This window comes from Equus quagga, chromosome 3 (assembly GCF_021613505.1).
Source record: "Equus quagga isolate Etosha38 chromosome 3, UCLA_HA_Equagga_1.0, whole genome shotgun sequence".
NCBI lineage: Eukaryota > Metazoa > Chordata > Mammalia > Perissodactyla > Equidae > Equus > Equus quagga.
The window spans coordinates 117,359,877-117,373,082 of NC_060269.1; the positions used below are offsets into that span (position 1 = coordinate 117,359,877).

Consider the following 13,206-nt stretch of genomic DNA (forward strand, 5'->3'; position numbering starts at 1 on the left):
CACTTACAGCGTGGGACCTCTGGATTCCATATAAGCACTGACTGTCCACCTACAGCTCTCATCCATTCAAGAACCTATGTAACATTGACTATGTGCCCAGCACTCCCACCCAGAGGCTGGGAAGGGAAAAACAAACATACAATCTTGTCTCCTGTGGTCTAAGAGGAGGTGGTTGATATAGAAATATGTAAGTGTGATAGAAATACTACAGATATTATGATAGAAATCTGATATTCAGCATACAATGTAGGCATAAATAGGAAGTCAGTCTGTTCTACCTGAGAGTAAGAAGAGCAGAGAAGGCATCACATAGAGAGTGAGCTTGAGCATCTCGATTTTGCTGATTTTAGGCTACAAAGCAGGAAAAGGATAGAAGCTAGTCTAGTGGTTAAAAACAGTTTCACAGAAAATCACTATTAACCTGGGCTGATTCTCTCATTAAATGTTTCCCTGAAATTGCTGAAGCCATCTCTCAATATAGGCATTAACAGGGCAGACCTAGGGATGTCCAATCACTGAGGAAGACAGGATCTGAGGGAGGGGAGAGGAAGCAGAGAGCATCTTTTAGTTGTGGATTCCAAGAGGAAGGCCAGTTCAGTGGTCAGACCATGCTAATCAGAAGGTAAGCAGCACATGTTAAAACAGACTCAGAAGTGCTCACCACCGATGGAAGAACTACAGGGCAGACCAACATGGTGTCCAGGAATCCAGAGGCAAATGACAGTTTGGGGAACCCGGAAGTAGGAGAGCCTTAAGACTAGGTAAGGGCTCTGGGGCAAGACTCAGTACCCAGAACAGAAAGTGATGTTCAGAAGTGTCTATTAACAAAGAATCATGTCCAAAGTGGATGAAGAGAGAGACTGACAAAGGCAGATCAGGACTCCAGTCTCAGAAATCTGGTTAACTTCACACCAGAGTGAAGGGTCTGAGGCAGCAGGAGAGTAGTCTCAGATGCTACACGAGCTGTCAGAATTGGGACACAGGATCAGAATTAGTATGGCAACAATATTTTTATGATTTTTTAAAAAAAATCTACTAAACAAATGCTCTGTTTCAGATTCTGTGCAGATTCCTATGCTTCAGATCACACAACACTCGACTAGAGTTCCTTCCTGCTCTCTCCTGCCTGTAAACAAGATTCACCTTGCGGGAGGCAAATCTGAGCTTGCTAGGGGAGCCAGCATTCCCCGTTGTGGGCGGAGGAGAGCTGTGTGGGATGGACGCTAAGACAGATCTGACCTCACATTCAAAAAATGGCAGACCCTGAATCTGACATTTACAAAAGAAAACTGTATGGACAGTCAGCAACTAGAGGAAATAATCCTAGAGAAGGACTCATCCTAAGAGACGATTTATGAGCATGTTTCTGATGAGAGAGGGGCATCTGCCTAATGTCTCTTCATGAAGACCACCTAAAATTTGACCTTGGAAAATTTTCTCTAATAGTAACCCCAATAACATCAGGATAAATATTTCATCTTAAGCAAAATACCCAAGATCCTTTAAGATCTGGCCTCCTTATGGTCTACCTTATTGCTCACCTACACTCCAGACATGCTTAACCACACTCCACAAATGCACCATGGTCTCATGCTCTCTGCCATTGCCTGTTTTGCTCCCTCAACCTGGAATGTCAGCCATTCTCTGCACTTAGCTGTCTGCGTGGCATCTTCTTATTCTTGAAGATTTAATTCTGGTATTTCCTATTTATCTGGATCAAGCCCTTTCCCTCTTCCCTTGCACAGCTCCCCGTCCCTGCCCTACCACCTGTCTGTATCAGGTGCTACTTAAAGATGCTACCGCTATCTTCCACACTTCCTTCCATGATAAGTCTTACTCTTTCTAAAATTGTAAACAACTTTATTGAGGAATAACTAATAAGAATCGACTGCTCATATTTAAAAGGTAAAATTTGATGTTTTGACATACATCCCCTTTGAAACTATCGTCACAATCAGGACAGTGAAAATATTTAACACTCCCAAAAGTTTCTTCATGCCTTTTTGTAATCCATCCTTCCCACTCTCTCCATCCCAAGTACGCACTAATCTGCTTTCTGTCACTATAAATTAGCTTTCATTTTCAAGAGATTACATAAATCAAATCACATAGTATATTTCTTTTTTGTCTGGCTTCTTTCACTCAACATGGTTATTTTGAGATGTATCCATGTTGCTGTATGTATCACTAGTGAATTCCTTTTTGCTGCTGAGTAGTATTCCATTGTATGGACATACAATTTGTTTATCCATTCACCTCCTAATGGACATTTGGGTTGTTTCCAGTTTTTGGTTTTTACCAATAACGCTGCTATGAACATTTGTGTACAGGTTGCTGTATGGACAAATATTTTCTTTTCTCTTGTGTAACTACCCAGGAGTGGAACAGCCAGACCATATAGCAGGCTTATGTTTAACTTTTTAAGAAACTTCCAAACTGCTTTCCAAAGTGGTTGTACCATTTTATATTCCCACAAGCAGCATGTGGGTGTTCCAGTTCCGCCACGTCCTCACCAACACTTGGTATAGTTGTAGCAGTTATAGCTCTTTACTTTTAACTTGCATCTTTTCACACAGGTATTTGTCATCCATATATCTTCTTTGGTGAAGTGTCTGTTCAAATTTTTTTGACCCTTTTAAAAATTGTCTTGTTTGTTTTCTTATTACTAAGTGTTGACAAGTCTATATATTCTGAACACAAGTCCTACATCAGGAACATGCATTGCAAATATTTCCTTCCAGACTGTGATTTATCTTTTCATTCACTTAACATTGTCATTTGAAGAGAAAAAGGTTTTGATTTTGATGAAGCCCTTTTATTGTTTTCTTGCCCTTTTATGGATTGTGCTTTTGGTATTATATCTAAGGAATCTTTGCCCAACCCAACATACCAAAGATTTCCCCTATGTTTTCTTCTAAGAGTTTTCTAATTTTAGGTTTACATTTAGGTGTAAGATCCATTTTTAATTTTTTAAATGGTGAGAGGTATGGATTGAAGTTCATTTTTGGGAATATGGATATCCAATTGTTGCAGTATCATTTACTGAAAAGATTAAGCTTTCTTCACTAATTCGCCTTTGTATCTTTGTCAAAAACCAGTTGTTCATAAATATGTGGGTCAACTTCTGGAATTTATAACCTTTTCCACTGATCTAATGGACCGTGTATATGCCAAAACAACATTGGCCTCATTATTGTACCTTTACAAGCTGTGTTGAAATCAGGTGGTGTGAGCCCTCCAACTCTGTTCTTTTTCAAAGTTGTTTTGGTTAATATAGGTCCTCTGTATCTCCACATAAATTTTTAGAATAAACTTGTTAATTTCTAAAAAACAAAATCTTGCTGGGATTTTGGTTGGGATTACACAACCTATAGATCAATTTGGAGAAAAAAATGACATCATTAACAATATTGAATCTTTCACCTCATGAACAACATATATCTTTTCATTTATTTAGTTCTTTAATTTCTCTCAGCAGTGTTTGGGGGTTTTCAGTGTGCAGGGCTTTCACATCTTTTGTCAGTTTCCTCCTCAAGTATTTCACTTTTTTCTGCTGTAAGATGCTATTGTAAGTTTTATTTAAAAAAATTTCAATATCTGATTGCTCAGTGCTAGGATGTAGAAATACAATTAATTTTTGTGTATTGATCTTGTATCCTACAACATCGCTAAGCTCATTTATTAATTCTAGTAGCTTTTTGTAGATTTCATCAGATTTCTACAAAGAACATCACACCATCTATGAATAAAAGACAGTTTTACTTTTTTCTTTCTTATTTGATGGCTTTTATTTCCTTTTCTTGTCTGACTGCACTAGCTAGAACCTCTAGTACAATAATTAATAAAAGTTGGTGACAGCAAATATCCATGTCTTGTTCCTGATCTTAGGAAAAAACATTTAGTCTTTCACCATTAAGTATGATGCTAGCTGTAGGTCTTTCATCAATGCCCTTTATCAGGTTGAGAAAGTTCCCTTCTATTTCCAGTTTGCAAGAACTAAAGTTAGATTTTGTCAAATGCTTTTTCTACATCTACGAGATGATCATCTGGTTTTTCTTTTTTAATTTATTAAAGATGGTTTGTTAATATGGTGAATTACATTATTTGATTTTTTTTCCCCTAGGAAGATTCACTCTGAGCTAACATCTGTTGCAAATCCTCCTCTTTTTGCTTGAGGAAGATTTGCCTTGAGCTAACATCTGTGCCAACCTTGCTCTATTTTGTATGTGAGATGCTGCCACAACATGGCCACTGATGAGTGGTGCAGGTTCATGCCTGAGGAACCGAACCCAGGTCACTGAAGCAGAGCACACCAAACTTGACCACTAGGCCATGGGGCCGGCCCTCATTGTTTGATTTTTGAATGTTAAACAATCCCACATTTTTGGGATAGTCCCACTGGGTCATAATGTATTATCCTTTTTATATATTGTTGGATTTAATTTGCTATAATTTAGTGTAGAATTTTTGCATCTATGTTCATGAGGGATATTGATCTTTCCTTAAATGTCTTTGTATGTTTTTGGTATCAGGGTAATGGTATCAGGGTAATTCTGGTCTCAAAAAATGAGTTGGGAACTTTTCTCTACTATTTTCTCACAAGATCACCACTATGAAGTAGATCTAATTGTCTCCTCTTAAAAATCAGGAAACTAAGGATCCCGAAGAGTTAATAACTTGGCTTGAGGCATAAAGCACTTAAGTGGCAGAATCTAGGCCTGAAGTTAGGTTAAGACTCCAAATTCTGGCTGTCCTTGCACAAAGGATGTAGACAACACAAGAAACCTCCAGAATGAACACTGTCATGGCTTCCCATACTTTTTTTTAGACATGTTTCCAAACCATTGGCTAACCTGTGCCAATCAGAATTGTCCACCTGCTACGCTAATTCTGCAGAAAGACAATATCCTGTTATGTCAAGCTGCCAGTTCTATTCATACACCTCCTTGTAAACACGTCTTCTGCTCAATATAGAGCTCATGGAAGACATTCTTACACCACTGAAAGAGATTCTAGGATGATTTTAAGAACAAGTTTATGTTGCTGTTGTTGTTTTTAAGATATACACATGTAAATATTTACCAAATTATTAAAATAAGTCAAATTTATAGGTGGCTAAACATATGGCCTTTAGTGATTTAACTTGTGTATACATACAGAAAAATTTCACTGAGTTTTTTAAGTATAATTGCAACACATAATTCCACTCATACCCACAAAGGTAAGTCATGTATCACTCACAGGAAGGCTCGGAATCTGTTGAGGTCATTGTTTGGGCTTTCACATTCTATCCTACTGGAGAATTTCTCAGGATCAACTTCAGAGTCCTAAAAATATATATTTTTTTTAAAAAAATCACAAAACAAGAAGAATTCAAGGTTAAACTCTTGATATTTAAGTGTTTATCCTTTCATCAATTCTTAAGATAAAACTAAGGCATTCTTGCCAGAAAACTGACATCACAAATTGCCCAAATGAAGACAAGTATGATGAGAATATCTGAAACATATACTGGAATTCATGCAGAACTCTGCAGAAGAGAGCATCCACTCATACGGTAAACACGCTTATCCAGAAGGCACTGAAAAGCTGAAAACACTTCTGTTGTTGTTCTTAACCATACAGGTAGTTTGTGAGATTAAATGTATATGTGAATGTTCTGAACACATATGCATTTAATTCCAGCAAATTTTATTAAAAAAATTTAAAAAACAAGCTGGATATTAGTGATTTACAACATTTTCTAATGGATCAAATGATAATTTTAGAATGCTTTATGAAACCAATGAGCACATAAGCAAAGTGCCTTTATAGAACATAGGCATGGATTCTATAAGGCATGAATTCACTAAGAATAAGCCATGTGAACCTTTATTTCATTTCCTTTTTAACATTTTTTATTTATTTTTATTTTTTTTTTTTTGAGGAAGATTAGCCCTGAGCTAACATCTGCCACCAATCCTCCTCTTTTTGCTGAGGAAGATGGGCCCTGAGCTAACATCCATGCCCATCTTCTTCTACTTTATATGTGGGACACCTACCACAGCATGGCTTGATAAGTGGTGCCTAGGTCCGCACCCAGGGTCTGAACCAACAAACCCTGGGCCACTGAAGCAGAGCGCACAAACTTAACTGCTACGCCACCAGGCTGGCCCCTCATTTCCTTTTTTTAAATTAGCTTTTTGGCTAGTAAGAAAAATGCTATGGATCTATATGTCCTAAATATTAATATGTATATCATAGCAAAGATATGGAAAATGCGAGCTATAAGATCTGATTTGTTAATAATTAATTTTTTTGAGTTCTTTTGATGTACTAGAATCTATATTATGCACTTTAAATATATTAACTAATTTCTTCTTTACAGCCTCATGAGGTGGGTACTATAATTAGGTCTAATAGATAAAGAAATAGACACACAGATAAGATAAGTAATTTGCTAAAGTCTCAAAACAAGAAGGCGTTTAGAAGCAGGATTACAATCCAAGCCACGGGATGCCAGAGTACTTACCCTTAATTGAACTCAAAGTGTGCTGATTAGTCAACTGGGTCACCCTCAAAGTAGGTGTTTAGTGGTATGTAATAGAATTCCAGGTTGACAAGATTTTTACCAATGTCTTAGGTACAGGAAGGCTTATAAAGTGACACTGACAAGCTGAGAAGAATATCAATCAGAGGATCTAAATGAAATCCACAGATGGAAAGGTGGGCCCAGTGTGACATCAGATGACAAAATTTACTGAAATTTATCAGGTGATGAATTTAAGATAAGGGTTATTATTTGGCTAAAACATTTTCTAGTTCATAAGTAGAAGATGAAGGAAATCTGCCTTAACAGTAGTTCAGTTTAAAAAGGCCATTCCATTTTAAAATACTTCATCCCATGTGCTTTCAGAGAAAGAGAAGGGAAACCAATCTTTAGACCTTATGCATGATGTTTTTAAGTATATGCTTTACTTGTGTCTCTCAGCAATGTTACGAGGGAGATATCATTTTCCACTTTAAGATAAAGAAACTGAGGCATTAAGTTTTAAGTGATCTGCCCAAAGTCGCACAGTAAATAAATGGCAGAGCTGGATTCTTTCAGACTCATGTTAATACAATGTTAAAGTTCTCGCTTCCCTCACCACAGCACGGGGAAGGGTCTAGAAGCTCTGGGGCATGAGAAGCTACAAGTCTCAAAAGGCCTGGGTATGTAAGTAATTATAGATTGTAGGAACAATGACCAATTTGTCTCCAGCTTCAGTATGACATAATACATAAAATCTAAGCTTAGGAAAGATAAATTAGGAGGTGATTATTTCTATTGCAAAATAATTTTCTAAACTGCAAAATAATTGTTAGGTCCTTTAATTTAGTTCCAAAAAATATATGATTGCCAGACCGAAATGTTTCCATTATATCCTATTGTCTGTAAAATACAGCACACCTCCACTGATATCTGGACATAGATTAAGCCTTCTGGAATTCTATTTTTTAATGGTAAAAATGAATTTAGAAATCTCTTTATCTGTACATGTGAAAATGAGCTCAGTTATCTTCTGGAAAAAAAAATGTTAATAAGTCACCAACTGAGAACACGTTATTTACCTGCTCTGCATATCCCCGAACCACCTGCCTCTGTTTTAAATTGCTCTCTCCATCCAGACCAGAAGTCTCGATGTGACAGATTCCATCTGGATCAGTGGAAAAGAGTAAGACCATATCTGCAGGAATGACCTCATTACACGAAAGGCGAATAAAGTCCCCAACAGTAACATCTTTCCAGCATTGGTCAACATACTTTTTCTCTTTCCTAAATTGGAAAAAAGACAAAAGTTTAAAGACTCCATCAAGCTGAAAACACAATAAGTGTTTTTTTTTTAAGTTTCAGTGGATAATTTAAAGCATGTTTACAGTATTAGGGTGAATTGGGTGAACTTTAATCCATTAAATATTAAAAGGGAAGCCAGAGAACTGGTAAAAACCTAAATTCCACAACTTGTTTCACTTAAAAATTAGTTGCTAAGCTGCTAAAACATATTTTTCAGCTCTTTTTCCTGTGAGGTTTTGAACCAGTATGCTGTTTTGGGTTTTTTTTTTTTAGTTTTTTAAACATATTTTTATTTTTATTATTTTTTTAATTGTAGTAACATTGGATTATAACATTATATAGCTTTCAGATGTACATCGTAATATATTTCAAATTCCATGTAGATTACATCATGTTCACCACCCAAAAACTAATTATAGTACATTCCCTCACATGTGAGCCTAATCACCCCTTTTGCCCTCCCCCGCTTCCTCCTTCCCCTATGGTAACCACCAGTCCAATCTCCATTGATAGGTGTTTGTTGTTTTATCTTCTATTTATGAGTGAGATCATACGGTATTTAATTTTTTCCCTCTGACTAATTTCACTCAGCATAATACCCTTAAGGACCATCCATGCTGTCAAAAATGGCCAGATTTCATCATTCCTTATGGCTGAGTAGTATTCCATTGTGTATAAATACCGCATCTTCTTTATCCATTCCTCCCTTGATGGGCACCTAGGCTGGTTCCAAGTCTTGGCTATTGTGCATAATGCTGCAATGAACATAGGGGTTCATGTATCTTTATGCCTTTGTGTTTTCAAGTTCTTTGGATAAATACCCAGCAGTGGAATAGCTGGATTATATGGTAGATCTATTCTTAATTTTCTGAGGATACTCCATACTGCTTTCCATAGTGGCTGCACCAGTTTGCACTCCCACCAGAAGTGTACAAGGCGAACCAGTATGGTGTTTGAGTGTAATTCTGGAATAACATTAAAATGAAGATTTGATGGGTTTATTCATATATGAAGCCATCCCTGCATGCTGCCCCCAGGTAGCAACGATCCAGAAATGCACAAGACACATCATCTGTTCTCAGCTTCCAATCTGGCAGATAGGATGGATAATTAAAGAAAACACAAAAGAAATGAAATAAGATACCCAGACACAACATTAAAAAAATCATCATACCACCATATTAACACCTCTAATTATTATTTAATAGAAATACTGGTTAAACCAGTCCTGAGTCTTCTGCAGCTGATTCTTAGCAAAGAGGATGGCAAATTTTCTCTCTTTCCGAAAGTGTAGTTTTCCCATTCTATGTACTCAATTCTTTTTAAAAGGAAAGATATGTCATTTGAAGTTGACTTAAATATTTTGCTTTATGTTACAGTGTTTGCCAAACTTCTCATGCCTTTTCATGCCAACAGCATGAATTAAGCATTTTCCTTAGAGTAGAATGAGGAAATTTGTATCATAGAACATCATATCAGCTAGTTAAGCAGCATTTCACATACAATGCTGCCAAAAATGTTAGGAAGGTCTATCTCATTCCCCTACTGCCTCCCAAATATGCATAAAGAACTGGTATTTGTCATGAAAATACACTTATCTTAAAAGTAAAGGTTTATTTTCTAGTATATTTATGGGCTAACTATTCAAACTCATTGTCAAAGAAGTTTGGGTGACAGTTATATTCTAAGTTATATGACCTCTATATTAAAAATTAATGCATCAGATTAAATAGAAATGCTACTGTAGGTCAATACTTGTATAACTTCTGCTATACAGAATTATATCTACCCAATAAGTATATTTTTAGGACATATTCTTCCAAAATACCTAATGATCCAGGTTGAATCCAACTAAAGAAAATCCTTGGTTACCTAAAGAGTTTGTCAGTTCATAGAGAAAGGCAAATCAATGGTTTATCTTGTCTTTACCAGTCTTGCCTTAGTGTTTGTGCACACTGGCTCACTCTTCCATGGAGGGAAGTAACACAGAGAAAACCGAAAAGGCAGTCAGGGGTCATATTTTGAAGGTTCAGTCCTACCTGCCGTATCCAGGAGTAGGGATTTCATTCTATAGAAAAAGAGGAGTCACTAAAGGTTCACGAGAAGAAGGATGTGATCCTATTTCTATTTGCCAGCTCCTGTGACAGAGTAATAGATGGACTTTTGGGTGGCAGACTAGTTAGGAGTATGAATGGCTAAGAAACCAATGGCAAGTTATTGAAATAATTCAGGGGAGGGATGAAGATGGTCAGAATGAAGGCAGTAAAAGGGACGGGTAGAAGGAGATTAAATCAAGACATATTTGGGTACTAGAGACAACCAAGTTTTATGACTTACTATATGTAAAGGAGTTATCAAGGATGACACTATGGTTTCTAATGTATGAGGGGATGACAAATGGTCTTTTCACCATGTCTCAGATGTTAGAAGCAACTGGTTGCATCACAGGAGAAATAATAAATTCAGCTTGGGAAGTTTTCATTTGAAGTAGGATATGTAATTGATGATGAGCAGCAATCTGAGGGTTCTGATCTGAAGCTTATGAGGAGAAATATAAATTTGGAAGTCCTAGCTACATAGATGGCAGCTGATACCAGGTAAGGATATGAGATTCCTTAGGGAAAGAGACTTCAAGGTGATAGGGAAGGGGAAAGACCCAAGAGAAAATGATGTCAGAGAAATCAAGGGAGAAGGAAATTTCAAAAAGGGAGTAATCATAGTAAAAAAAAAAAAGTCACAAAGGGATCATGCCTATGGTATTTGGTTGCTAGGATGTCTCATCCAGCTGATAGCACGAAATTGGTGACATGGAGAGTGAAGAAGTGAGACCTCTAGTGAATCAGGGAATGATTAGAAGTTGAAGAAGCAGACTATTTCATGAAGTTTATCTGTGAAAGAAATAAAGGGTGAACATAGCCACTGCAATGACAAGAGGATGAGAGAATCTGGCATGCACATAGGATGAAATGAAGAAGCCAATGGAGAAGGCAAGGTAGAAGACAGAGGACAGAGTACAGGGTGTTGGTTGAGGCTATGGGGAAACAACAAGGAATGGAATTAAGAATATATTAAGAAAGGATTACTATTACAAGCAAGGGCGTTACCACCTCATGTAAGGTTGGAAGAAAATAGCGGAAGATGTGGATGACATAAGAAGGAATTTGAGGTACATAAATCATGCTTAATGACTATTTTCCAAGAAGAAAGCCAGAAGGAAATTTGCTGAGAAATTGTGAAGGTAAGGAGAGAAGACAGATTTGAACAGTGGGGGGAAGGTTTTCACTTTTCTTTCAAACAGAAGTAGGATTCCTCTCAGGGACAATTTTTTTATTCAACATTGGAAAATTCAAATGAAGCCAATTTTACAACCTGATTAACTTAATTTTTCCCCATTTGGAGTACATACCAGGATTTTTAAAAAATAGCTAATTTCCCCAATAGTTAGCTAGTTTAGGTCAATAAACATACACTGATCTTAATTTATGCCAGTTACCATGATAGGAACTAAGAATACGAAAACGATTAAGATATGGTCACCACCCTTCAGAAGTTATGGTCAAAATTTGAAAAAGAGACACAAACAGTAATTTCATAAGAGAGAAGTATGCACAGGCTATTACGGGAGCAAACGCTTGGGGCATTTAGCCCTGGAGGAGGTGAGTCTTGAAGCATGATCAACAGCGAGTCAGCTGAAGAAAGGCGGGACAGTTTATCAGTCAGAGAGTGATGCTGAGAGCGGAGGCACAAAGACAGAGGGCACAAGAGAGCAACGGTGTGAGAAAGCAACTACAAGCTAAGTGACAACGCTCACTGCCACATTTAATTCGCTTTGAAAATTTATCATTGTGGTAGATTCAAAATGAGGCTGTATTTCCTTCCCTCATAGAGAATTAAAACTAGTAAGAAGACTTTCTGCTCCTCCCACAGCCTAAACATACAACTAGAATTTCTCACATTAACTTGGTTGTTTGTGTCTCTGTATTACTCTCACTGATCAGGATATAGCTCTCGCAATTTCTCCTTCAAGCAAACTTCTAGACTCATTTTGCTTTTTACGAGTTCAATATCAAACAGCTCTTTTACATAAGCATTGGGAAAAGTTGGAAAGAATACACATGACTATTAACAGTGAGTCTACCGGGGTGGGTGGGAGGTGTAAAGAAGGAGGGAAGGGTAAGAATGAAGGGTGGAGAATGTGGACTTCAAGAGAATATGGAAACAAGTTTAAAGAGACAAAGAGTGAGATTATGAATGACTTTTTCTTTTTGATGCTTTTTAGTATTTTTCCAATAAAACTCTAAAAATAACATAATAAGCAAATAATGAATAATCATGGACACAACAGCAAAGATTTATCAAATATTTTATATTTATCAATTCATTTAATTTTTGTATTAATGCTGAGTGGTTGGTACTATGAATACACTATGGACCCCCTTTTACAAATGAGAAAAAAGTGGCTTTGACAGATTAAGTAACTTGTTCAAGGTCACACTGCTCCTAAGTGGTGCTGGGATTTGAAACAAGGAAGGTAGCTCCAGAGTCCACCTCTCCAGTATTGGACACTACTCCCAGCTATCATCACTTACTGATGACCACTAAAGAAAACATGGTATAACTGTGTATTAGAAGGTGAATTTCAAGAACCACCATTTTAGAAAATGTCACATATAAGGTTAATTATCTTGGAAGGCCACTGATATTTAGTCTCTTCAAGAATCATGAAACTCTATGGATTTATGAGGCAATCTGAAAATACTAACATTAGGTAGTATTTTGAAACAACCTCAACAACATGGTGATTTTTAAAGATCAGAAAAGTCCCTTGAGGGCAGACATTGAATCTATTTTTTGTTTAAACCTCTAAATCTTTCACTGTCTACAACACAGTAGACACTTAAATTTGTTGAAGGATTAACAGTTGTTTTCAAGATATTTCTATTATTTTTGAAACAAAGCTTAAAACCTTACAAACGCATGCAATTTAAAAAGCATCCTTAAGAAAGTCAGGTTTTCTATAATAGTTCATTCTAACTTACTTGGGGTGTAATAGGGTTTAAATGCTTCATTTTTATACCAGTGCTTGTTATTTTTCCAATGATACTTACCCAAAGAAAATTAAACATCTTGTGAAAGACCACATATTACAAACAAGAACTAAATTACCTGAAAAGAAATGTTAATATGCTTCTTCCAAAAACTTGCAAAATTTAACGGCCCAATACTTTCGCCTTAATTTTGCTGAAAAATAATTTGTTCTCTAAAAGTGGTTTCTTTGTGTTGCACAGGAATTTAAGTTAGATTTAAATCAACAAGGCATGGTTTTATAGCTTACCTTTATTTCTTTACATCCTCATAATTTGTTTCAAGAATAATTGGGGGGGGAGGGATGT

At 36.6% G+C, this 13,206-nt stretch overlaps 1 protein-coding gene across 1 annotated transcript in view; it reads right to left on the reverse strand.

The window, feature by feature from the left end:
* The window catches only part of LOC124237213 (phospholipid-transporting ATPase VD), a 109,133-nt gene that overhangs the window by 54,344 nt on the left and 41,583 nt on the right, over nt 1-13,206 (reverse strand). Inside the window, exons 4-5 of the mRNA XM_046656657.1 lie at nt 7,591-7,795; nt 5,242-5,327 (exon numbers count right to left, since the gene is read on the reverse strand). Coding sequence (XP_046512613.1) covers nt 5,242-5,327; nt 7,591-7,795 — 291 coding nt within the window. The remainder of the gene's footprint in view (nt 1-5,241; nt 5,328-7,590; nt 7,796-13,206) is intronic.